Source organism: Pseudopodoces humilis, chromosome 14 (genome assembly GCF_049639895.1).
Source record: "Pseudopodoces humilis isolate 2021_Gansu_Grassland_sample_001 chromosome 14, ASM4963989v1, whole genome shotgun sequence".
NCBI lineage: Eukaryota > Metazoa > Chordata > Aves > Passeriformes > Paridae > Pseudopodoces > Pseudopodoces humilis.
In genome coordinates, this window is record NC_142213.1 from 18,685,766 (window position 1) to 18,713,635 (window position 27,870).

Here is a 27,870-nt window from a genome sequence, read left to right on the forward strand (position 1 = left end):
GTCAGATCCAGCCTTGGCACACAACTTGTCTTCAGCTGGTGGACATGAAGTGTCCAGCCAGAACAGGGACCTGCCTTGGATGTGTTGATGCAGCACATCCCCCGTGCCCACTCACCCCAGAGCTGGGTGTTTGCTGCAGGGGAAGCAGCGCTGGCCATCAGGGACAAATCCCAGCGCTGGCTGCTGGAAGGGTCTCTGCAGGAGAGTGGTGCAGGGAGGCACCAGCATCTCCCAAGGCACTGCCAAAGGGGCAGGAGGACCCTGACATCCCACCCTGTACCCCAGCCTGGCAGTGCTGAGCTTGAATGGCACAAATTCTGCTCTGGTTCTTTCCTCAGCACAGCATCACTGGCAGGAACCAGTGGGGCCAGCACTTTCCTGGACTGGGATGGAGCGGGAAGCCTCTGATCCAAACCAACAAGGCAAATCCAGTGTTCTGGAGCACCTCTCAGACACATCAGAGGTCTCAGCTGCATTTGGCAGCTGCCTGCCCTGTGCCCAGCCCCACTGGGAGTGTCCCCATGCCACCTCTGCAGCACACAGCACTCCCAGCACAACACCTCTCAAAACTGAGGGAAAATACCATTTCCCCCATTTTTCAGCTGAAAAATACAGGACACCCGTTAAGGAACTGACTTGCCTAAACTCATAAAGCAGGCAAGCAGCTTGCCCACATGATAATGACTATTACTAGCAATGATTAACAAGACTGACAGGCCTTTTACCTTGCAAGAATTTCATTCAAGGACTGTACAATAATTATCTCATAAACAAGAAACAGCAAGTTATCACTCAACCAACCATGGATGCCTATATTGGCTTCAACATCCTGCATTTTAGAAATAAAGGCAAAAGTGTACATTCCTGTCCTGTGGAAGGGTTGACTGAATGACAGCACTGAACATGGTCAAACATCAGCCTCGGAGTGCATCATGTGCAAACTGCAGTCGAGAGGGAAGTGCTGCCAGGGAGACAGGAATCCTGAGGAGAGGCAGTGCTGTGGCCCCAGCCCCAGGTGGGTGCATCACCTTGATGTTGGGATGCTTTCCCCGAGCTCCAGCTGCTGGACAAGGGGGCTTCACCTCTCAAAGGGCTGGAGCTACTCGGGGACCAGGACTGTTGGGTGTAGCTGTGACCTGTTACTGTCAATAAGGCAGAAATTACGAGTAAAATCCCCCTGATGTTGCTTTAGCCAGCTGATGCCAGCACCTGGCCAGCCAGGGAAGGTAACATCATCCTGCCCACTGGCACACAGGCCCTGCTGCTTGGCTTTCCTTTGAATGACTGTGTCTAGCCAAGCCTGGTTACTATTTGCTTTCATCATATTGAAACAAAAAAAGTCAAGAGCTTCTGACAAAACTTGATGCAACTTGCTGACGGCTCATTACAATAACAATGAGCAGCCTAGCACAGAGTTCAGAGTATGGGGTTTCACAAACACTGCACTTGGTTCCTCCTCCTCCTCCTGCTGGATTCCCACCTTGGCATGCCTGCCCCGTCAGACCAGTTTGCAGCAGCAGCAGTGAGGAATTGGCTCTGTTTCACACCCAAAGAGCAGCAGAACAGGGAATGCACAGGGGATGTATAGGGGATGTATAGCGGATATATATAGGGAGCACACAGGGAATGCACAGGGGATGCACAGGGGATGCACAGGGAGCACACAGGGGATGCACAGGGGATGTATAGGGGATGTACACAGGGAATGCACAGGGAGCACACAGGGAATGCACAGGGGATGCACAGGGATGTACAGGGGATGCATAGGGGATGCACACAGGGGATGTATAGGGGATGTACACAGGGAATGCACAGGGAGCACACAGGGAATGCACAGGGATGTACAGGGGATGCATAGGGGATGCACAGGGAGCACACAGGGGATGCACAGGGGATGCATAGGGGATGCACAGGGGATGCACAGGGGGATCTGGCCTGGGGCAGGAGCCACCCAGCTGTGTGCAGGCTCCTGACACCAGCAGCAGCTTTTGGGGGGAAGCCCCTTCTCCCCCAAGTGCTCTTCAGCCTTGTTTTCCCACAGTAAACAAAGATTTTGCACTGCCAGTGACAAACAAATAGTTTCCATTTCCCAACAGCCCCACCTTGGAGGGGGAGCGAGCACCAGGAGAAGGGAGTTCCACCACCTTGGGTGGGAGGCAGAGACCTCACAAACGCCCCAGCAAACAGTGCAAACATTCATGAGATAATCTAGAAGATAATAAAATGAAAGCTAGAAATGACTCTATCCCAAGGACCAATCACAACTGGTGATTGCAACCAACATGACAAACATCCAAAAGAATGCAGGTTTTGTGGAACTCTAAAAAAGAAATAGAAATTAAAGCAGAACCATCTCTAAGTTTTTAACAGTGGTTTGGACATTTAACCATTTTATAAATGTCTGTTATTTAAATGTGTCCATCAAGTATTTCCTGCACAATTTTTATCTCCTACATGTCACAGACTAGAAGGAATGGGACAGCTGCTCCTTTATCAAAGGGTCCAACTTAGACAGCTTGCAAAAGGAAAAATGAACCCCAGTTCACTTGGGCTGTCCACAGTATTCTCCCCAGTCTTCACAACACTTTGCTGCCTGGTGAGAACACACCAGCCAGGAAGCCAAGATGGAACACAACTTTTTTTCACTCCTGTTTCAAATGCTGCTCCAGGTCCCCATGGAACAAAATGTGAATGAGCCCAGATTTTACAGTCTTGGGGACATGGCCCAAAAGAGCACTGGAAGTGTCCTGCCTTTCCCCTTCAGCCTGGAAAGCATCACTGCTGCTGCTGGCTGTGAGTGTTTGCCTGTGGAGAGGTCAGTTTATCAATCACAGCCTTCAGTGGAAGATCTCCTGTCTCACACAGGATGGATGCAACCGGAGCAGGGGCTGACACCCCCCTGGCTGCTGTAAAACAGGAGATAGGAATGTCTCATTGTCACAGCAGGGTTATTAGACCTAATTATTGTTTGCAGCATGCTTTGAAGTTGAAAAGTGCTGAGCATTATTATAATATTTCAAGTTCTTTGATGATTGAAAACACACAACCCTTTGGTAATCATGATTTAGTAGTAGTGTGAAGTAAGCAAGTTCATGTGAGAAGCCTGCATTGTCTCCGTGCCTGACGCTACTCAAACACAAGCAGCTCCCCTCTGACATCATGGGAATGCTGCAGCCCCAGCCCTGCCTCCCAGATAATGCCTGCTGCATCCCAGAGATTACCAGCGTGCTGAAAAACCCACAGCAGAGCACCCCCTTACCATCAGGCTCCCTCTCCTGCCACTCTCAACAGAGATGTGCCTCTATTAACTTCATGTGGGAAAGTTTCAGTATTAGAGGAGACAAAGAGTGAAGTGACTAATAATGTTCAGTTACCCCTAATGTCACAGCTGTGTGGAACAGGGATACTGTTTTAGCCACAAAATGTAATTAAACCTTCCCATATGGAGTGCAATCCAAGAGTTCAGTTGTAGGCATCACTGCTAAAGATGGGAAATTCATTAAAGCAGAGCTAATTAACAGTCTGAACAGCCCAAGTTAACACCATGGAATATCACTTCAGTGGCTGCCATTCCTGCTGGCTGGGGACATGGCTGTGCAGCACAGGGAGAGCCAAGGCACAGGCAGGGTGGCTGTTCCTGTCCTGCACAGCACCAGGGCTCTGCCAGAGCCCTCAGCATAGCCATGTCCTGCTCCTGCTGGGAAAGGGGCACCCAGAAACTCCTGTCCTGTCTCACAGCAAGACAGATACACAGCATCCCTCTTTAACAGCTCTTTCTGGAGGCAAAAAAATATAAAAATCTCACATTGCTTCTCTCCTTGAGATTCTCCCTCCTTCCTATTTAATGAACTGTCAGTGCTAAGGCTGATCAGGACACACAGAGAGGATCTCTGCAAGCTCTGGTCCATGACTTGCCTAGCTTCCTGAGTGTGGCAGCCTGAGCTCTTCATGCCTGGCTGACCAAAGAACTGTGTCTGTTTTAGTTAGCAATATTAAACATGGACCTAATTGCTTGTTAACTGCTTCAGATGCCATCCCTGCAGTGACTGATGTGACACCAGCACCAGGACTCGTCTCATCCCAGCACCTTAAGTGACAGTCTCCCAAAGCCAGGCTGCAGTGATGTGTGAACACACACACAGAGCATTAATACAGAACATTCACTCAAATATCTCCCAGCTACCTTAACACTGAAGGAAAGCTCCCATGTATTGCCCCAAAGCCCTGTGCAAGTGGAACGAGACACAAGGTGGTTTGAGCTGAGCAAATGCTTCTGCCTGCTCACAGCTCACCTTGCCACACTCTCCATCACTGCTCAGTGAAATGGAAACTTTTGCCAGGCCAAACCTGGTTTTTGTTTTGCAAAACGCTCTGGCTCTTGGTGTGGGGCTGCTGGGATTGTGAGCTGGTCTGTGGTGCATCCACAGGCTGCCCACACTCCCAAAGGCACTTTTCCAGCCAGGGTCCTCTTGAAGGTCCTGCCCACAGCAGCATCACCATGGGCACCACTGCCCACCAACCCCTGGCACACACTGCAGCTTCTGCATGCGAGCAGTGACCGTCCCTCTGAGCTGTGTGACACCACCTGCTGACCGACGAACTGGCCACACAGAACCCAAGAGATGAACGGCAAGAGAAACCTCCACAACCCAAACCAGTTCTCCACAAACCCCTAGATTGGACAGCCACTATTTCTGAACAGTAGAAGCTAAAATTTAAGTCACCAGCTGAGTCCAAAAGCTGAAACTTCAAGAAAAATACCAAGTTTTACAAACACAATAAATAATTGAAAATGTTAAGTAATAACAAACCACCCCTGCTACCTCCTCTGCCCAGACACCTCTGGCTAAAACAGGAGCAGAATTTCACCCAGAGAATTGTTTCCTTTTAAGCAGCAGAGGAGGTTTGCCTGCCTAGGAATTGAAGATGTGCCAAAAGAAAACAAAAGCTTCTAATACTTTATCTGTTACCATTCCTCCTTTACTCACATGTGAGTTTGGGCCTGGAGTTGCCCATCCTGGCTTACACTGCCTCTCTCACAGGGGTTTTCTTTCCACAGGGTTTCTGCCACCCCACCCATTGCAGCGGGGCAAACCGAGGCTGCTTTAGCCTCTCAATAACTACTAATTAAGTTTTTCACATTGGTTTCCTACAGTGGACTCACACAAAGCCACCGAGCACAGGCTCTCCATGCTGGGGTCCTGTGATGAAGCTGCCACCACAGTCAGGGTGCCAGGAGGGGACTGAGCTCTAGCCCCTGGGCTTGGAGAAACTTCCATCCCCCCACTGCCATGGCCCCCTCCCCTCCTCATAATGCTCAGCCTTTGTGAAAGAAGGGGTGAATTTCTAGGGTTTTCAGGGGTTTTAAGATAGGGGAAGAAAAAAAATCGATGCCAAATTCCTTTGAATAGAAGATACTGCATGTTGGCAGAAGCCACTTTTCACAGACTCTGGCTGTTTGAAATCTGAAACACTAAAAAGTGGCTACTGTGGATGTGCTGTATTCTTCTTTTCAAAGCAATCTGGCACACAATTTTGCTCCCCTGTTCCAGGACCCAATCCTGCATTCCTTTCACGCTCAGACTCCCATTGACTTTAAGGAATGCAGGATTGGATCCTAAATGTGTGCTTTACTCACACAATAGCTCCTCATGGTTACGATCTATTGAGAAAGGCACACTTTAAAAACCATTTGGAATTGCAGGCTCATCCACCAGGCCAGAATGCCTGTAAAGATCTCCCATTATTTCAGGAAAAATGCTCAGTGTCTGGATTGCACACACACACACACTCACACGTTTTCCTGGTTTCAAGCTGCAGGCACAGCTTAGCTTGAGATGCATCAAAATATTTTGAGCACTGACCTGATAGCTCCTAAAGAAACCACGTGTAATTTTAGGTTTTTAAAAAAAACAAAACTCTGAGGAAAAAAAAAGGAGAAAAAAAAAAAAAAGCCACCAAAGCAAACATATAAGCAGCTGAATCTTAAGGTCGGGTTTTTCAGAGAACTTTTGTAAAAGCCTCTAAAAGACCAGCCCTGGCTAAGACAAAACAGAGCCTTGCACTGCTATTTTTGAGGATGCTGTATATTGAGTTACGAGGCTATTACGATGCAAATCTCAAATGTACAAGCTTTTTACTCGGCCATAAACACAAAACAGTATACATTGTCCTTTCAGAAGAAAAGGTTTGCTGCTAAAATAGCAGAAGCCCTACGTAAATAACCAACATTCTTTCTGCCTGAGGTCACTGACTTGGCCTATTCAATTCCAGGCTAGTCTGGGATTTGACAATCTAAGCAGGGGAGAGGCCCTTTCCTTTTTTTCAAAAGAATGCTGGGATTTTATTTGAAATTTAAACTCTTGCAAACAAAAGGTGGCATCGTATGTTGGAGGCCTATGAAGGTGGAGTACAGGATGTGTATTGTTTTCTCCCTTTACATAGGTTCTTTCAGGGAAGAGTATTCAGAGTCTGTGAACAAATTCCAATAAAATATTATCATCAGGTAGGCAGACATAGCAAGATATGAACAAACACTTTAAAGAGATTCAATTCCAAGAAATATTGATGTGGAAAAAACGTAAAAAATAGTTTAAAACGATAATTTAAATTATCATTTAAAATAAATTGTTTTCAAATTAATAATTGGAAACCATTTTCTAGTTTAAGATCCTATAGTGATTCATATTTGTACACCAAAACCGAGCTTTTCAGTGCAAATTAACCGTGGCTACAAAGTCAGCATTCTTTCTCACTCTCCATCTCGTCGCTCTGCCCTGGGGAAGCAGATGGTAGTTAACTATTTTTCCTCCCAATTACCGTTTCCCTGCTCTTCCCTGGACTCTCACAAAAGCACACTCTGGTGTAATACAATTATCATCCTCTCCCTGCTGCCCCGCCGGGCTCGCAGCTGCTGGGGATGGAGGCCCCAGGTACCAGCATCGCCAGGAAGGGCTCTGTGCTCTGCACCCATCAAAACCCCAGGGAAAACACAGCACAACCATTCTGACATGCTTGTAAGCCCAAGGTAAACTCGAGATTCTCCTCTGCAGTTTAACCTTAACCTGCCATGAGTGAAGAACTTCATTAACTTCCCCTGGATTCTGCCCTGTGGCACAGGAGGGAACACCTCTGTACCCAGTGGTGCTCCTTTGCTGCATCCTGCATCCCAGAGATCTCCGCAGGACTCTGCCCACCACAGCCCCAAGTGGGTGCTGGACACGTTTCTGAGGTGTGCAGGGCACATTTCTGCCCCAACCTCTCTGCATGACTGCAGCTGTCAGCCTCCAGCAGGATTATGTAGATAGTTAGCTAATATCTTTTGTTACCTTGCTGGAAAACCCCACCTTTCTTGGCAGGGTATCCCTAATCTCCGTGCCATGTTTACTCTAGTGTGGAATTCTCTCTTCCTTTCTGTCTCCTCCTACTCTTCAGTCAGGTTATTTAACCAAAAGGTTGCTTAAAGCTGCAGGGACAAGAAGCTCTCTGACCTCTGGCAAGGCGTTCCTGTGCAGACTGTATTATAAACTTAGCAGATACTTTCAGGCTTCCATATAATTTGCTGAAGTTTAAATTGGCAGATGTTTCCTTTCTCTCCCACTTACATATTTATTCTACCCCATACCACCCATCAATTTCTGGGTTAACACATAAATTATTTCCACAGAGCTCCAACAGAAGAAGTTATGCTGAAAAAGGGTTTGCAAAAACATAAGCCAAGTGCATGTTTAAAAACAGAAATACAACTGCCTGCATTGATCTAACAGCTACTTTGGGTCCAGATATTAACATATATCTTAAAATATATATTACTTAACAACCCAGCAAGTGGCAACACAAGAAAATGTAAAATAAAGCTCCAAGTGTACTTCAATTTAATGTTTTTCCCCCAGGGCTGGGTTTACAAATGCAAAAAACCCCCACCAAACCATGAGAGGCCTTGCCACCACTCATAAGCTGGGAGGGCAGGGGGGTGCAGCTCTTCCCCCAAGGTAGCTTCCACTGCGGGAAGCTTTCACCGCTCCATCACAGCCTCTTGTTTGTTATCAGCAAGGAATTCCAATTTTCCAGCTGCTGCCTGTAAGCCAGGACTTAAAAGAGCACTTGTCTTATCACACTGTCCCAGGGTGCAAGTGCCAGCCCATTCCATGGCAGAGTAAATCCATCCCCAAAGCGCAGCCCACTCCAGCCCAAGCCTTCCAGGCAGGACACGGCCTCCAGGGGCCTGGCTGGAGCCATGTGTGCCATGGGGGTGGCTCTCATTCAGCCTCCAGCAAGAGCCACCACAATGTGAGCAACAAGCCTCCATCCATCCTGGCATCCTGGCTCCACATCTGGCCAGGAGTGGAAGCTCATTGGGAAGGAGCACTGCAAACAGGGCTCACACAGCTGCAGTGTTCCCAAGAATAACCTCTCAGCTTCCAGCAGCCAGCACTTAAGGCCTTCCTGCACCACAGGTTGCATCATAACTATTATGTTTAATAGCCTCACTGGAGCAATTCTTCTCTAATTTGTCTAATTTCTCTATGAGATCATTTATATTTTTGGCCTCCACACTTTTCCTATGGCAGAGTCCCACAATTTCACTGTGCATTGTATGAAACATTCTCTTTTTTTGTTTTGAACCTCTGCTGATCTCAAGCTCCTGTTGCATCCTAGAGACCACAGCAGCCTCCAGAGTCATCACCAGCAGACTAAAGAGCTCTATAAGTCAAAGTCTGAAACTTCAGCTGCACCTGGATATGAATGGGATGCACACCTCCAGCACAACTGGTATTTTTATCTAGCAGCATTCTGAGACTCTGCTCAGGCCTTCTTTTGGACACACACACATGGAACAGAGTCCCTGAATCAAAGTTCACACTGTGTGATCTCCCTGAGGGAGACAGGATCAACCTCCTGAGCTCTGCACTGCCTCAAGTTCCTGAGCAGCCTTTGTGAGGGATGCGCTGAGAAACACAAAGGGAGGCTACTCCGATGGGAATGCATCCAATAAGACTGAAGGAAGAAGAAGAAGGAAGAAATAAAAAAGGATGTTTGGTGTCAGGTGGACATTTACAGCAGGGCAAGAACCCACTGGAGCCTCCACCTGAAAACTGGCAAATGCTGGGTAAGGCTGTTGGGTACTGCAGACCCCCCACCATTGATACATTGAACCATTGCATGTTCTTTCCTGCAAGTCATTGTTTTCCATTCAAGTTCAGCCTCAACTCAAAGTCCCAGCTTAGCCAGGCTCTGAAGCATGTGAGACATCTGAACAGGAGCTGGAAGAGCAGGCAGGTTGCTGAATGTCATCTTAGCATGGAGCGAGCTGCAGCATCACATCTCCCAACATACAAAAAAGCACGTTGAACAAAAGGAGTGGACACAGCCCAGTCCTGTGGCAACATGCAGGAGAGCCTCAAGGGAGATGAGCAATTTCCCTAAACTCTCTTGTGCGTTGTCTCACAAGAACAAGAATGGATTTGCAGAGTTCACTAGCACCATGTGAGTCAGCACCCAGCACAAGAGCATCAAAGGGCGCTGCTGCTGAACCTCCACACACCAGCAGGGCTTGGCTTGAGTCCTGTCCACAAAGTGCTCACGCTGGTGAAATCAAGCTCACAGTGCACAATTCCCCTTCCCTTGAGATAAATCTCAATAAAGTGAGATTGTTAAGACCCACGGTGCCTAGAAATGACATCTTGAGCAACAGCTGTAACCCTTTTCTTCATGGCACAATGGAAGAATGTGTCAGGGAGTGGTCCTTGGGTCCAGAAGCACGAAGAAAACTTAGCATAGTACACAGTGAGAGAAGTTCAGAATGACTAAGTATTAAAGCATCTGCTAGTTTTGAAGGGCATTCTCTGGGTTTAGATTATGTAGCTGTAAATTCGAAAGATCTGCACAGAGAACAACTCTCCTGTTGCCCACACTGGTGAACAATTACACTGATGTCAATAACATTACTTCAGATTTATCCTGGGTAACTTGGAATAAAACCTCGCTAGGACCTTAGATATGTGTTTTAGACAATATTCCAGTATTCTTTGCTGTAAACAAAACAAAACTGAAAATCATAGTTCTACTCAGTTACTGAAATGGACTGGGGTCTGCTCAGCCAATCTGAAATCTAATCAAAGCTCAGCCCTCCTTGATGTTTTGTGCTGGACTGACCACAGCTTCCTGCAACAGGTCACATTAGTACTAAAGCCACAAGCAGCTCCCAAGCCAGAGGGTGAATAGGTACAGCTCCTGACAGTACACTCACTTCTTCTGGCACTCAGGTACAATAAGGATATTGTTCCTTTAATGCTTAGCTTTCCTTTTAAGAAGTATGTGAGATTTCAGCCAATTCTCCACAACGATTAGTTCAGGATGAATGTACTTAACTCAGGATTCAGCTGGAAAGAGCCCAAGTAGATGCAATCAATTTTCTGCTAAATCCACTTCCTTCCTCTCTTCTCTACCCAGCATGAGACATCAGCTCTCCACTACAGCCACTGGTGACTAAGACACTGCAAACCTCTGCCTTCAGCCATGCTCCTATCAAAGCTGCTTACTCCTGATTTCCCCTGGTTTTTGGGTTTTGTATATCCTGTTCACTTACCCAACATTTGGGCTAGGGGGAAAAGGCTAGAAGCAAATATGAAAAAGCAGCTATACAGCAAACCACAAACATCAAATGCACTGGCTCCTGTGACCCAGGAGTTAATCACTCACAACTGCACAGGATCAGCTGCAGAACTCCACTGATAAAGAACTTTCCCCTTTGTGCAAATTTTGAAACCTCCTCAAGGTTTCAATGTGCAGGTACTGTATGATCTGCTGGCTTCTGTGCTGTCATCTCTGTATGTGAAACAAATTATCTTCACCATCATCACCCAAACCCCACAGGACTTCAGAGAGAGCAGCCACTGGCTCCTCTCGTGAACCAGCCTCATGCAGCAGGGCCCAAACCAACACTTTCTAACAACAGAGATGATTTGACACTTGAATATAAACAGGGCAATAAAAAATAACATCCCTTCAAAAACAATGATCTCTGGCTCTCACCTACATACTTTCTTAAGAGATTAAATAGATGATTTCCAGCCTTATTTTCCCAAGTGGACACATTGTGCTTTGTTAAATAACTCATGGAATCAGCAGAACAAGTCCTGGTGGCTGTGTGTTCTTTAGGCTTTCTTCCCCTAGTCCAAACTTTTGATCATGTTCCCCTACCAGTAAAACAACGTTTGCACATGAATTCCAATACATGTACATTTATATATTTATAAATTATATACATCCACTTGTGAAGTATTTTCTTCCTGCACCCTAAAGGATCATCTTGAACACTTGTCTGGGGAGAGTGCTGCTCTAGAGACCACTGCACTGTTAATACTGATTCAGCAAATTGTTTCTATGGGTCTGAATTTACTGAATTTACACTGCTGTGGTTCCTAAGGTCAGTAATCCACTGACTCACTCAATGAAGGTATTTGCATTACTTCCAGGAAAAAATTTTGCAGGCAGTGCAGTTGGAAGTGTGATAGTGCAGAGAACCCAGGCAGCCAGGGGAGCTGTGTGACTGAATCTAATTTAATGTCAGGACATAGCACACTTGTGTTTTAGAGCACACTGACAGACAACTGCTGAGATCTAAGAGTGAGTAATCAAAAACAAGCAATCAATCCATTCCTGCCTTTAAATATGCACTAAATCAGGGGCCTGTCACTCTGCACAGGCACAGCCATAAGAGCTGGAAGGTATCAGTGGCTGTGTGCTGGCACAGTCACCACACCAGCACAGCAAACCCTGCTGGATGGAGTCAGAGCCACTGCTCTTCTTACAGCATTTACTTTGAAAGTGTCTCTTGTCCAGTTCCCTGCCTGGCTCATCATTCACTTTTGCTACCACTACTCCAAACACAGTGCAAGTTCACAGGAGTTAGGTAAACAAATAGTTATGCTGGAAAGTTTTAGGCAAGAAGTCAGGTTGGGGGCTGGTGGAGAGGAGGAGAAAGCACCAAGCCTATGTGGGCATCCAGAGCAGGGAGCGCTGCTGGAAGCCCTTCCCCAGCCACGGTGGCTGCCTGGCCCCGGCTGGGCTGCACGAGCTGGACGAGGGAGCAGCAGGGGAAGGCAGAGCCAGGGATGGGGGAGCAGCAGGGGATGGCAGAGCCAGGGATGGGGGAGCAGCAGGGGATGGCAGAGCCAGGGATGGGGGAGCAGCAGGGGATGGCAGAGCCAGGAGAGCAGCAGCAGATGACAGAGCCAGGGCCAGGCCCAAGACTGAGCCACAGCAGAGAAGCAGTAATAGTAACAGCACATCAGGAGGGCCCTGAGCAGGAATGGGAAAGGAACACAGGATTTTGTGCACCCACAAAAGGAACCTGTGGGGACAGGAAGAGCAGGACAGTGCACAAGGCAGTGAGGGACCCCATCACCAAGCACCCAGCACTGCTGTGCCACCGGCACCCCATGGCATGAACGGGCAGAGGAGAGGGAGGGTCTCTGTGGGACCTGAAACCTGGTCCTCCAGGCCTGCCCCTAACACCACACGGCAGAAAGCACTCATGGGGCATTTTGGGAATGAGCCCAAAGAACCTCAAAAGCAATGGAGTTTACCTTGGGGTTTTTAAACCCCATTGCAGAGGCCATGACAGTCAAAAGCCTCCCAGGCACCCTCCTGCCCCAAACAGCATGAGGAGACCAGAGCACTTGAAAAACCGCTGGGCAGAAGATGCTTTGAGAGAGTGAGTGACACTTCTGGCCCCATGGGCTTCCAGGTCCCTCCAGTCATGTCACACACAAGCACAAAAACACACTGAAGCTACATCTTCATGTGTTACTTGGCTTTGCAGGACGTGGGACGGAGACTGAAATGCTCTTTGCCACTTCAGCATAAAGGGTGGGTTATTTATTGCCCAGGAACAGCCATTTTATGGGTGAAATGCTGAAAGCCCTGAGCACCCACCACCCCAAAACAATGGCAGGAGGTTACTCTGGCCCATGACACAACCTTCCCTCAAGTCCCCAGTGTCTGTGAGAAACGAAGCAAGAGGCCCAAGTGTCCACCAAACACTCAACACCTTTCCCAGAGGAACCCCAGCACCATTCCCAGAGGAACCCCAGCACCATTCCCTGAGGAACCCCAGCACCATTCCCTGAGGAACCCCAGCATCGTTCCCAGAGGAACCCCAGCATCGTTCCCAGAGGAACCCCAGCATCGTTCCCTCCTCACTCCCTGCAAGCCCTGAGCCTGCAGGGATGTTTGGGACAGGTGAGGAACACAGAACTACACCTGAAGTTATTACACTCCTGCTCTCTCCACTGCTTGAAGAAAATAACCCTCATTAATTTGAAGCCAGGAGACTGGGTAAGCCCTGTTGGGGACAGCCCAGCACCAAGAGCACAGCACAGCATCTCCACTCCATCAAACACCTGGGAACTGCCAGAGGGAGCCACTGACCCCTGTGAAGGGAGCAGCACTGGATATGGATGGACTGGACACTGACCACTGGTGAGGTGTGACAGTGACCAAGGGCAGAGTTTGCTTCAGATTTCCTTTCAGAAAGCATTTACTGGACTTAACTCAAACTTGTGGGATCAAGCTTGCAAGTGTGACAATTGCATATTTTTACTTGTGTCAGTTCAGTGCAAGGCACCCACGTGTAGGATTCACACTGGTAAAATAATAGGAATTTCACAAAAAACCCCATAAAATAATTCCTTACTGTTTCTGGCAGGGTGCCCACAATCAAAGCCATATTGCAAAATGACATTATTTTTATACCGACCTGGGGATTACTGTCGGTGTGATGGGAGCAAGCTCCTGCTGCCCAGCTCAGAGCTCATCACACTGCCCTCCATGAACTCAACACTACTCCAGCACTAACTGAAACTGGATTTGGCCATGAGTGATGATAAATCTAGAAAGTCCCAGAAGTTTTGGTCAAAGTCAGGATTTTCAGGAAATGAGATATTTATTGGAAGCAAGGGAAAAAAAATAGCTTTCTGGCCAAGATTGAATTTACTGAGTTTCTTCCTGTTCTGTGTTCTAAGGGAGTGAGGCAGCGAGGGATGGTTGGAAACAAGAGCTCTTCATTACCTGGGTTAAAACAAGCTAAAATTTTCTGAGAAGTCCATGGAGAGGAGAAAACATCCATTGCTGGTAAATAACTCTGACCTGTGGAAGTGAATTTACCAGAACCAAGCTGGTCAGTCTGTAACAGTAATTTTATAAGCAGACAAAACATTCAGGTCATGTCAAATACCAGGGGTTACCAAAGCACTTTCCTTGGTGCCCAAGGCCAGCCCACTGCCGCTATAATCGGCCAATCCTCCCGAGTCCTCTCATTTAAATGAGAAAAATTTATGGTTGTTTATGTAGGCTTCATGCCAAGCCTGTTTCTCTGATAAGCTTCTCTGGTGCATTTGTGTCTCACATCCGATTTAGAGTCCTCTGAATACTGGAGACAGCATTCCTTGGATACTGAAAATAAATTAAAAACACAACGTTGGGCTTGGACAGAGGAATGGGAACGCTTTTGACGTGGCCCAGGCACTGAGGGCTCTTGGGAGCAGTGCTGGGAAAGCAGACTTTTTAAAATCTTGCATTAGTCCATTTATTTAATGATATATAATCCTCAAACTGGTCCCCCATAAACTGTAAATACGCATTATTTGAGCAAGTAATTAGTTTCAGTAGCATGCAGTAGCAGCTGTATGGTTTGGCTGCCAGACACTGCAAGTGTTTCCTCCAGCAAATGCAGCTATTTGTGCTATTTGTGATATAACAATCATTACTGAAAGGTATAAAAAAACTTCTCACTCCTCTGGTGCTTTCACCTCAGGATCTCCACATAATTTCAAAGTATTGAAAGCAGCACAGTAGCACCCAGGTGAGGGAGGGGAGAAGGATTATGTCCACGTGGGCCAAGCCAGATAGGCAAAGTGATCTGTCCAAGAGGACAAGGAACCCTTAGCAAGTGGGAAAAAAACCTGTCCTCTGCCTCCTGGGCTGATCCACCCCTTGGTGACCACCAACCTACCAATCCTCTCAGCTAAGAATTGTTCCTCTGTCATTTGCCAATATCCTCTGCCAGAAGAAAGCCTCAAACACAGAGTATTGAACTCTGCTGCAACTGCATATTTTATAAATGTGAAGACAAACTTTAGCAAAAGAAAAATCTTTATTTTGTTTTGTACATGGCAAGATTCTTACGGGAAAGAGCTTTTCTAGTCCCACAGGAAGTCAAAGCATCCTTAAGGTGAAGAGTGGCAGTGGAAACCTTTGATCTGTAAAATGAATTTGCAAGGTAAAACCTAGGCTGCTTTCTGGTGAGAACCTCAATGTGTTTTCAGGCCATACAGACAACTCTCCCTGGAAATAAGCAGTTAACAAGAATTAAGGATGAGATTGTAACCCAGCTTGGACAGGGGCATGGCTGAGGAGCAAAGCCAGAGCTCCCCTGTCAGACAGCTCAGGAGGTAAAGGCAACAGAAGCAGCAAAAACCAGATTTCCTCATCGTGCTGTGTCCTCTGCTAAGAGCTCCAGTCCTGGTCAGGTGGGAGCTGCAGAGCTGGACTGAGAGCTGGCCTGGCAGGAGGGGAGAGGTCCTGTCCCTGCACTGTCACCAGGGAATGACAAGTCCAAGACTAGAAACAGCAGGAAAACAGGTAACAGGAATAAGAATAGAAAACTATTTTGGAGTTTGGAAAAGGAATTTTTGCTGGTGAGGGAGGACAGACTAAAGCTTCCATGGCAGCAAAGTGGTATAATCCTGCCTCCTTGATATGGGGATGATGAGCTGCCAGAAGTCCTTAGACACTTTTCCAGGAAAAGCCAAAGATACACATAACAAATCAAAACGGGCAATTACCAGGGTACAGTAAGATTTCAAACAGTCCCAAAGGAGCTCACTATATTTTGGAGATAAAGGTACTGACAAGCAGTTAAGATCTTGACTAAAGTCATCCACGGTGCCTGTTTGAGATGGAAAACAAAAGATGCCCACACAGAAACCGTAACAAAGTTTGAATTCTTCAGTAGCAGACACATCAGAGCAAATGCAGGCAGAAAGAAAAAGACAACACATGGGGAATGGAAAACGTCCCACAAGATGCATCAGAGACAAAAACTGAAGTTCAACCCTTCCAACACATCAGGAAAACAATCAGGTAGTGGTGGCCCACTGAGCAGCAATGGTGAGATCAACACCAGGGCAAAGGAAAGCTGGAGAGGCACCCAAATTCCAGGAGAGGATCCAGGTGATCCCCAGCTTTAGGACAGGCTGAACGTGTTTATAAACATGGACAGGTTTTGTATGAGGATAAAATGTACTGGGACAGGCACCAGGAAAGGAATCATCGGTTGGTTGTGGGCACGGATTCCCTGAGTGCTGAAGGACAAACCTGATTAACTGCATGTGTGGATACAGAATTGACTTTTTGTTCAAGAACTGATGATGATCTACATTACATGAGAAATTATTTTGGAGTTTAATTTGCAGGTTTAGTTTTCAGATGAGCAAAAATCAAGGACACTACTAAAGCATTTTATACACTTGGCAAAATATATAGGGACAACATACAGGAGAAACAGATCAACAGAATTACAGGAAACCAACCCTGTGTTTGCCCTTTAATTCGTTTTTTTCTCCACTTTTCCCTTCCACCTGTTTTTTGGTAACACTTAAAAATTACAGAACCTGGAAATGGGAAACAGAAACATCTGTTGACAACGTCAATGACTTGCCTGTGCTCTGCTCTGGATTATCTGGATTTCTTCCCTTCTGAGAGACAAACTCAACAGCAGCCCAAGGGAATCTCTTCTTTTGTAGCAACTGAGGTGTGTTCCAAGAGAACATTTTAAATGGGTAGAGGGGAAGGTAAGAAAGTTAAAAAAGAGAGTAGCAGGGAAGACTGAACACCCAAAAGATGTGGGTTTCAGAGAAGACCATCAAGACCTGCAGATAAAAGATGCCAATAAGGAAATGGAGAAATTTAACCAAATCTTGTTATTCTAGAAAATAGGTGACATTTCAGATTCACAAAACTGTACAAAGAAGTGATTAGGTTCTCTGGAGTTTTTAGAGAAATAAAAAACAGAGACAGAAACCTTGTTAATTAGAGCACATTTTTTGTACTTTATGTGTTTTCCAACCCTTGAAAGGATCACAGGTGCCATCAGTGAATTATTCCACATTATGAATACAAAAATTTTGTGGAAGGAATACATCTACGGTCAATGAACACAGAAGAAAGTTTCTGTCATGAGTTGCCAGGCAACCCCACCAATTAAAACAGCCATCCAAAGCCATGTATTTCATGCTGGAATCATCAATAGCAGAATGCAATTACAGCCCTTCAAGGAAACAAGGAGACAGGGACAAACCACCAGCCAACCACTGATCACATGCCCTCTGATCATCAGAAATAGAGAAGCATTTCCCAGTTCCCTGGCAGCCAGGTACTGACCCCACAACCTTTCCCTGGGGCTGAGCCTCCAGCTCTACCACAGCTGCTAAAGCAGCTCTCAGAGAAGAGTGGCACTGTACCAAGACACACACTCCCCCAGCCAAAAAAATGCTTTAAGCACCTCCATCTTCAATATCTGGGATGCCCCCATGGAAGTAAAGCAATCAGATAAGCCAGCTCTAAAAAATCCAGGTTCTCTCCTAGAGCTGAACTAAATTTAAATTAGTCACAGAATTGAAAACATCTCATGACATAATATTTACAGCACAGTCTGTAGAAAGGACCCAGCAATGGAGTGCTTTATTTCCAGCCCAGCACACACATCAGTGCCCTGCTGGGCCAGAGCTACCTGGGACAACAGACAGCAATGCAGGAAAATACAAAATGCCTCCTAAAAAGTAACACCCAACTACATAAATTCCAAATAAAGGAGTTTCCTGTGTCTATCCCATCTCAAACATTTCTGATGACCCTTTCCCATCCCACTGTTTTTGTTCTTCTAAAGCCTGGGATATTATCAGACTAACCATGGAACAAGATAAAACATTTTTCTAGCAATCAGTACCCAAAGATACTTGGGCTCTTACATGGGCTGATATCCAAGTTTGACTTTTAATTAAAATTAAGCTTACATTCCTTAGCTAAGACTCAGTCATGGCTCGGAGTCTTGCACAGGGGACCCCAAACCATGTGAAGCCAGCTGTAATCTCTGCCACCCTCTGCCACCACCCTTCCCTGAGTCCTGCACTGGGGGCTGGCTGCGCCTGCTGCTGCAGCCAGACTTGAAATGGCTTTATCCATCTGACAGGTGTTAAATGGGAAGTGTGGGGCTGAGCACAGGCTGTAACTCATCCCAGAGATGCAGAGTGGCTCAGGCAGAGGAGTTATCTCAGTGACACGTCTACACCAGCCACAGGCAGCGGCACAGACTCCAAATCCTCCCTCTTACCCAACCCCGTGTCTCCGCACTCCGCTCGGCTTTTCCTGGGAATCACATCTCCAAGTGCCTGCCCCAAGCACAACAGGACCTGCTGCCAGCTCCAGGCATGGCCTGGAAACCACCAAACATCCAGGTGGCCACAGATTCAATCCAACCACGGGAGTCGTGGATGAGCAATGACGGCAGGGTGTGAGCTAAGGGAGTCGGGAGGGATGTTCCTGCAGCACTGAGTCACTCCTCAGCTTGGGCCCTGAGACCAGGAATCAGCCAGTGCCTCTGGCAGGATTACAGACCAAAAATCCCAACATTTCAGCCTGCTCCAGTCCAACAAGATGTGGTTAGAAAATGGCAGGGAAAAGCGCACAAGGACATGAGGTACCCAGCAGCTGTCACTGCACGGCTCCTCCCAGCAATGCCCACCAGCCCCTCTCCCTTCAGGGCTCCTGCTGGGTTTCCCTGATGCCCAGAAGGGCTGCACAAAGTGGCTGCACAAAGATGAAGAGATACTGAACCTGCAGCTAAGTGAGTGAAAAGTCAGTCATGAGGCACCAAGGGTGAACCCCTGACACAAACACAAATATTTGTACCACTGTGATTAACAACCCTAACACTGATGGACACACACTGTAGAGCTCACAGATTTCACACTGAATTCAGTTTTATCTTATGGCAAAGTCACACTTACAGACAATTTAATTTGCAGCTACAAAGCAAGTACTGGCAGTGTGCAATTTGGATGCAGCAACTCATGCCAAACTTATAAATACGCTGTGGGGACAGAACAAATACGAATTGAAAATGAACCTTCCATTGGGAATTTGGGTATTTTGAAAACTCACCAAGTGCTGTAAATATACACCGAAGGGACACAGCTTCCTTAAGATGTTCTGTGCCTTACTACCACCAAAAGCAAACAAAGGTTCAACTTGGGGCAGCAAATACGCAAAAGACCATTTCCAGTGTCACAAGGAACTTTTCTGGGAATGAGCAGCCTCTATTAATAGACATCTACATCCAGTAGCACTGAGTGGCCTCAGACAGAAGTGAAAAGGCAGGTTGTGACTGTGGTCATGAACTGACTCCCTTTTCCCATCAGCTGGGGGTGTGGGCTCGTTCAGAAGTGCTCTTCATACCCTCAGGGTAATAATAACAATATTCCTACTGTGGCTGTCCCACCTGGGCCTTCGAAAGCAGCAGCTCTGGGATCTCAGCCCTCCCTGTGATCCCTCCCAGAGACCTGGCTGAGCTTGTGAAGGCTGAACAAAGGCAGCAGCACTGCCCATTATCACCTAAATGTGACTCCTTTACCAATGTCCCTCAAAACTGAAGTGCTGTCTGACCCCTGGGAGTGCTCCAGGCTGGCCAGCAGCCATCAGCTGAGAGCTGCATCCATTTGGATGCCACAGTTTTCTTTAAGCTTCTGGGTGATCTTGCCATGATTTTCAGTGCCTTAAAACCAGCAGCACAGCAAAAGCTCCACTTAAAGATGAATGGCATTCTCAAGCATTTGCTTTCACACAGGAGAGAAGAACATGTTCCTGGTTTTTATGGTGAAACACATCTCAGCTTTGAGAGCACAGCCTTCAAACCCTTAGCTCTGCAAAGCTCATTCCCTGGCCAAAGCTCATTCCTTTACACCCTCTGAGTTACAAACAGAAAACTGATACTCCTCATTGTAAAGATTTATCTTATTGCAGATCCTGCCATCATTGCCACTACATTAAAATTTTGAGCCTGAAAAGATGCTGTGGACGACATTATGATCTGCAAACTGAAGGTGCCTGGTAAGTTCACTTCTTTAATGAGTATCAACCAGAGTTCATTAATTCCTGCAACTGTTCACCTACACTTAGATCACACAAGCAATCTGGCATTACAGCAATTATCCTTCAAGAAATCCTGTCATGCTCTGAAATGCTATTAAGAGGAATTAGATGATGAGCTGTTCAGGAAGATATTTTTCAGCTCTGGTCGTCCATAAGCAAAATCTGCAACTGAACTCCTGCCAAAGCCAAGATTTTACACTTAACAGAAGGGACAGACTATGTTGTTGCCTGAATTAATATTTGTTATTTAAAATTCAGCAAAGCAATTTTACACATGACTAATATAACATATTTAAACACATCTAAGTGCTTTGCTGAATCAAGGCCTAAAAGAGATTCTGTTGGTGTCAGGGATGAGACAGAATCTGCATTTTAAAACCATCCTAACAAGCTTCAGGTGTATCCTCTAAGAGATTGTGAATAAAGATCTACATTGAAATACTCGATCTCAGGAAATCAGATCACTTTGGCTTCTACCTTAACTGAAGAGAATTATTTGACCTCTGAAAAAAAGCTGTCTGAGGACCATGGCTTTAGGCAAAAGGCTGTAGGCAAAAATCTACTGACAGAGCAAGGATCTGAGATGCTGAACTTGCTCAGTTATGGGAGCAGAGCTCAGCCACCCAGAGCCCACTGAACACATTTCAGAGGTGGAAAAGCAGCACATAAAATATGCCAAATAAGTAATCTACTCTTCCTTTCCATTTTAACTTCAATCTCAGCTTACTGGTGCTGAGTCCTTTTTTTGAGGAGATCCCGTACAACTCTGAATCAATGCATTACTGAGGGTTTTTCCCCGAAGTTGCCAGAACCTAGGAAGACAATTAAGAGATTTACCATCTGAGCATTTTACCAAAATGTCTAGAAGGGACAGAAATCTCCTGTTTATTTACTGAAATACTTTCTCATCTTTCTGCATTCATGTCCTCAAGGAGGGAACCACCCTCACTGCAGAAGACCCCAATAACCCCCATTCCATCCTCACACCTCTACACTGGCAAGCCTGGAGCCCCCAGGGAGATGCCCACGGCTGAGAGTCTGTTTCTGGATTTCCTCTTAATTACAAGCAACAGAAAGCCCCAACAGTGATGTGATAAACAAGGGTGGGAGCAGGAAAGGACAGCACTGGAGCTCCCAGGAAGGCACAGGAGGGGACACGCTGCCCCCTTCAACCAGGACCCCCTGACAGATGGCACCTGGCACTGAAAGAACTCAAAGAAGTGTCTAAGAAAGGGCTCTGACTCAGGCAGAATTTCCACTTCTCTGCACAACTGCACTTGTCTTTGCAGAATTTAAAACACTCATTGCCAAGTGATGAAATGAGGCCTTGGAGGCTCCACCATTCATTATCACATTTCAGCCTGAGTGGTCTCCAAACCACAACTTTTCCCAAGGGTTTGAAATATTATTTTATTTATTTTTTAATTGTAGCTGGTTAAATATTGAGCCTTTATCTAAATCAGATATCTTCAGGTGCAAAAGTATTGTTTTTCAGTAACTGCCTTTTATTTTCTACAGCCATTCTATTGAAAGTAAAACTGAAAACTGCTGAAGGTGAGCTCAGATCATTCTTGTTACTTGAGTTAAAAAAGACAGACTAAAAAACCAGGCAATCTCATGCTCTTATTCTCACATTTCGAATTTGCACTGGGCTGGCATGGCCAGGCTTTAGTTCTGGGGTGGCTTTGTGAGGAGCTGCCAGAAGCTTCCCCCTGTGTCCAGCAGAGCCAATTCCAGACGGCTCCAGGATGGACCGGCCCCGGCCAAGGCTGGGCCCATGGGTGACAGTGGCAGCACCTCTGGGGAGCCTTTAGGAAAGGGGAGAAATCCCCCTGGAATTGCAGCTGGTGAGAGGAGTGAGGATGTGTGAGAGGAGCAGCTCTGCAAACCCCCAGGGCAGGGCATGAGGGGCAGGAGCTGCTCCAGGAGCTGGAGCTCAGGTTCCCCCAGCCTGGGCAGAGGCAGCTGTGCTCCTGCAGCCCACGGGCTCCAGGATGGATCAGAGACCCCCCTGCAGCTCTGGAGAGCCCCACAAGGGAGCAGGGGGTGCCTGAAGGAGGTTGTGACCCCCAGAACCCCACACTGGAGCAGCTCCTGGCAGGACCTGTGGAGAGAGGAGCCCAAGCTGGAACAGCTTTGGTTTGCTGGCAGGACCTGTGACCCCACAGGGACCCAGAGCAGCTCCTGAAGGACTGACTGCAGCCCATGGGATGGACCAGGCTGGAGCAGCTCCTGAAGGACTGACTGCAGCCCATGGGATGGACCAGGCTGGAGCAGCTCATGGAGCTCACTGTCTCCTGTGGGAAGGACCCCACACTGGAGCACAGGAAGAGTGTGAGGAGCCCTTCCCCTGAGGAGGAAGGAGCAGCAGAGACAACCTGGGATGAGCTGAGCACAGCCCCCATTCCCCGTCCCCCTGCACCACTGGGGGAGAGGTGGAGAAAGCTGGGAGTAAAGTTAAACCCAGGAGGAAAGGAGGGGTGAGGAGAAGGGTTTTAAGGTTTAGTTTTTATTTGCCATTATCCTACTCTGATTTGGTTGTTAATGGATTTTTTTGCTTTGCTGTGTCAGTAACTGGTGAGGGAGCTCTCCCTGCCCTGATCTCAACTCACAAACCCTTCCTTGTATTTCCTCTCCCCATCCAGCTGGGGAGGGCAGGGATGGAGTGGCTTTGGTGGGCACCTGGTGTCCAGCCAGGGCCAACCACATGTACAGGAACTACAGCATAGACACTGGTTTAGGCAGAGAGAACCAATGGACTTCTCTACTCTCCTGTCAAAGGCTCACAAGGAGCACCAGTGTGTGCTGTGACCCCTTGCCTAACAAAGATCATTAATGATCACCCAATTACCTAAAGCTTGGCTCAACTTAAAACATTCTCCAAAGAGACATTTGGTCTTAATTTGAAAACAAAGATGAACAGAGAATCTTCCACTTCTCTTGTTATTTTGTTCTAGCAGTTAATCATCCTCATTGTAGAAAAACTGTCTTTGATTTCTATTTGAATTGTGTAATTTCAGCCTCCAGGAAAGATCTCTCTTGTGTTTGTCTCTAGTACAAATGACACCACTTTCTAATGCTGTTTTATGGCTCTTGTACTTACAAGTTCCAGCCACATGTCCCTCCCATAATTTCAGATACCCAAAATACACTGGGCTGTCGTGATTAGCTTTTCTCCAGCCTTTAATCATCTATTTAAGTTCTTCTGGGCCCTCCCTGGTTACTTTCATCCGTTTAAAGGTGGGCATCAGACCTACAGCTCAGGATTCTCACACAGGTCCCAGCAGTGTCACAAAAGGAGCTCCCTGTTCATCAGCTGCAGTCCTGTGAGAAGTCTCCATTTGGTTCCTTGCCCATGAGCTCCTGTAAAGCCTTTTCAGCACCATTCTCAAGGGTGCATTTCCCACAGACAGGACCTGCATACCTTGGTCCCAGGGTCTGGATCTACTGGCACTGTCCTGAACCACTCTGGGTTCTCCATGGGTTGCACAGCCCAAAATACAGTGAGAAATTAAAGAGTTTAGCTACTCTCACGTTGATCCTATTTCAGAGATGAGAGAAAAAGCTCTGTTTTGGGCTCACCCTTGAACACAGGTGAAGCTGAGCTTTGCTGAGGTGTTTTAGCTGCCCTCAGCCCTGCCCCAGCAGCAGCACAGCCCCTCTCCAGTGCCTGCCTAAGGAAGTGCCCAAACACTCCCCTCCCAGCCAGGCTTGTACCAGAGGCTGCAAACAGAAGGAAATCCCAGTCCTTCTCACTGGTGAACCATCCTGGAGGGCCCTTCAGCCCAGAGCAGCACAGTGAGAGGCTCAGAAGACAACCTGGAGCATCTCCCTGTGCATGGGGTGACTCATGGGAAGCTGCCTGAATCACCAAATTCCAGGGCACTGAAGGGTGGGGCAAACAGTGCTTCAAGTGGACATGTCTCAAATTGCCCTGTGGTGGGTGAATACAGGCCACACACACCTCTCCACAACAGTCAGAAAAGCTTGTTAAGTGTTTAAATAATTGAATTGTGTTTGTATTTTGCTGTTAAAATACACTTATTGTCCCTTATACATTTTTCTAAGGAACAGTGACCTGCATAGAGAACCCCGTGGTAGCAAACATGAAACCCGAGTACTTAAAACCAACATTTCTGCCCCAGAGAGGAAACTGGAATTCACCCATGCAATTAGGTTGGGTTAATGCTGTGGATAGACATTATCTGATATTCTATTTTGTAATCCTCTGCTAAGCAGGATGCTGCTCACTTTGGGAGCCAACAGAACAGCTACTCACTGTCAGAGCTGAGCAAAGTCACCAGCCATCCCTGAGGCTTTCAGATGAGCTCAGCCCCACATCTGGTAATGGTCCAGAGTCATTCAGACAGGTCAATAAACTCTACATTCAGGTTGAAGGTTTCTTTAAACCAATATTTATCAGTACAAACCTCAGGAGAAAAAACACTTCTCCTGTGAGCGGTGAAATTTACAATGTTCTTCTGACCATCAACTTATTTGGTTCTATGCCAATAATATTTTACTCTTTTTCTAATCCTTAATTAATCCTTTTTATAAACAATCTGTGCTCAGCACATTCTGCTCAGAATAAATTTTTTGCTGTGTATATATATATATATATCATAACAAGATCTTCAATATCCAGGCAAACATTTTCATATATAAAGAACTTCACTAGATGGGTGCATAAAACAAGAAAAATCACCTGACTCCTGAAAATTGAGCTCTCACACTTCCCTTAAGCTTGGTGGGAATTTGTGAGCTCTCAGCAGTTACAGACAAGACACTGAGGAAGTTTTCAACTTAAATTCATAATGCCTGACTTAAGGCACACTTCTGAAAATGCTGCCCTGAATTTTCCATTTCCCCTGGCAAAGCCAGGACTTCCCCAAATCACACACAGAAACACCTCTTTCAGATTAAAAGGGAAACCTAAAAAGGTCCTGGGAACAAGGAGGAAACAGTGATTTATCGTCTAGTTTTCCCCCACAAAAATAAAATCTTGTAATAGCATAAGACATTTCAACACACAGTTTCTATTTGTTCTTGTCACATTCAACCATAAGTGAACAATTTCTGAGCACTGTGCATACACAGAAATGAGAAATACACATGCCTGACTAGACTTTCATTTGCAAATAGTGACAAAAATATGGTTTTGGCTGAACAAATTTTACCTTTTTTTTCTATAAAAATGATACATGCACATTACAGTTCCATAAACACAAGTGATTTAAAGCACATAGTGCTTCTACCAGCCAGGTTGAAGCCATTTTGTAAATGCAGCCCTTCAAACAACCAAACACTACTTTTCTGGGCTGCTGCTTAGGAAAACACCACTGAGCACTTACAGATGGCAAATAAAAAAACAACTTTTAAAGCTGGAGCCCTGCGTGGGAATTTTGCCTGGGGAAGCAGCAGGATGAGGTCTCACTTTGTGCACTGGTTGCTAAAGGAAGCCACAGAAGAAGGGCACGGCAGATCTGACTTACCACAAGAGCAGCACGTGAAGCAGTTGGTATGATAGAGGTTACCCATTGCTTGGCAAGCCTGGCTCGCTCCATACACACCTTTTCCACATTTTATACAAATACCTACAAAGCAGAAAGAGAATCGAAGTTAAAATCCTCCACAGCTCCTAAAAACAGCTCCAGGCTGCCGATTCACAGCACTCATGATACCCCCATCAGGCCCTAAATCAATGAGCTCCTCACCCTGAATAGATTCAAGTACCCAAGAGAGCAGCAGGCGGCTGCAGAGAAACAAATGCATGGAAATTCACCCAAAATGAAGGGGGGGCCAAGCCTCTGCTGGTGTTTCAATGCAGGGAGACTGAGGCTGGCTACAGACAGAAACCCAGAGGAGGCAGGTGCAGCCAGGAAGGACAGAGAAATCCATGCACTCCCTACAAACAACCCTGCCAGTCCAAGAAATCATTTAGTGAGACCTTCACAGCAAACTGCTCCACCACATGACATTCAACAGACACTGATAAAACAACTCAGTCCAAGCCTGAAAGATTTCTCCTTGGCCCTCTCCACAAACACAATATCAAGTATGTTTGTCTGCAGTGAAAGCCACTGGGAAAATGGATCTGTCAGTCACATTTAGTAATTGTTTCATGAACAGAGGATGTAACCTCATAACCACAACCTGGCACCTTCCCACAGCCAACAGCAAAGCCTCTGCCTTCCTTTTGGTCTCAGGACAGAAATTCAGGCTCACGGCTGTGCTTGAGTGGGCTCAGAAATTCACCTTTACTGATGCCAGGGATGACTTCCATGGAATCCTCAGGAGACCAAAGCACCAGGAGCAAACAAGTCAGAGATCAGCGCTGCACATGGCAAACTCACAGGGAAGGTAATGATCTCAGTAGGCTCTATAAAGAGGGTTTTTTTGGGGGATAGTTTGGTTTTGGGGAGTGTTTAAAGCTATTTCCTCAAAGTTTTTTTTTTTTTAAAGTCTTTTGCCGGTGCATATATTTCTACCTATACATAACCTCTCCAAATTCAAACCAAGGAAGGGAATTAACTCAAGGATTACTTTGGTTTTGTATCCCTCTGAAGAAGAACTTAAATTCAGGGGAATCCATGTCCTTCTGTCACACAAATGGGACTACTGATTTTTAAGTTCTTCTGAGATGTTCACAAGCCTCTATTCAATTCTAGCAGGACAGTCCATCAAGACAAGGCTGGTGGTATTTTTTAAATACTACAGTAGAAAATAAAAATGAAGATTGTTTTTTTTTGCTTCAAACAACTCTAAAAAAAATGCTGTTGTTTGGGGCTCTATTTCTACAAGTGCAATCTTAGCATTAATCATTGGCAACAGCAAAACTGCTAATACACCTAAGGACTTAGGAACTGCAGAAGTGCAAAACAGGCTTTTATCTTCCAGAATTCTTCTCTGCTGTGCTGTGAACATTCTATATAAGTACAGGCAAAATAAAAATGCAATTTCTTTTTGGGGAGATGAGCATATTATGAACAGGTATCCCTCTCTTGTTCAGGGAGACATCCCTCCATGAACTTCTCCAGCCTGGTCCTTCCCATGGGCTGCAGTCAGTCCTTCAGGAGCTGCTCCAGCCTGGTCCATCCCATGGGCTGCAGTCAGTCCTTCAGGAGCTGCTCTGGGTCCCTGTGGGGTCACAGGTCCTGCCAGCAAACCAAAGCTGTTCCAGCTTGGGCTCCTCTCTCCACAGGACCACAGGTCTGGCAGCTCCTCACAAAGCCACCCCACCATCAAAGTCTGACCACACCACCCCTGTACAACACACCCTTTCTAAAACTGACCTGCTTCAGTTCAGAGCAGTATCAACACAGCCATCAGTATGAGCTGTGGAGTGTGATCAGATTAACTGGGACACTGGCAAGTGCGAAAAAGTATTTTTCCTATACTATAAATTCCAATACTGAAATGGAAAGACCATTCATTAAATCACAGGGTTTATTGGTGTTTATACCTTTAACTCCCTCATTTCATGTCATGAAGGGATATTTTCATTTAGCTAGCTCAACATCCTGGCACAATGTTGCCATTTTAGACTATTTGTCAAATGACATGATAAATTTAAAACCCAAGACATCAATTAATATTTTTTAAAAATCTTAAACCTGATTTCAGAAATTTAGGGAAGCAAAAACTCTAAGATCAACAGCT

General features: G+C 46.3%; 1 protein-coding gene across 1 annotated transcript in view; it reads right to left on the reverse strand.

Annotated features, from left to right (window-relative positions):
* The window catches only part of WTIP (WT1 interacting protein), a 78,439-nt gene that overhangs the window by 23,572 nt on the left and 26,997 nt on the right, over nt 1–27,870 (reverse strand). The window contains exon 2 of the mRNA XM_005530127.3: nt 25,704–25,805. Coding sequence (XP_005530184.1) covers nt 25,704–25,805 — 102 coding nt within the window. The remainder of the gene's footprint in view (nt 1–25,703; nt 25,806–27,870) is intronic.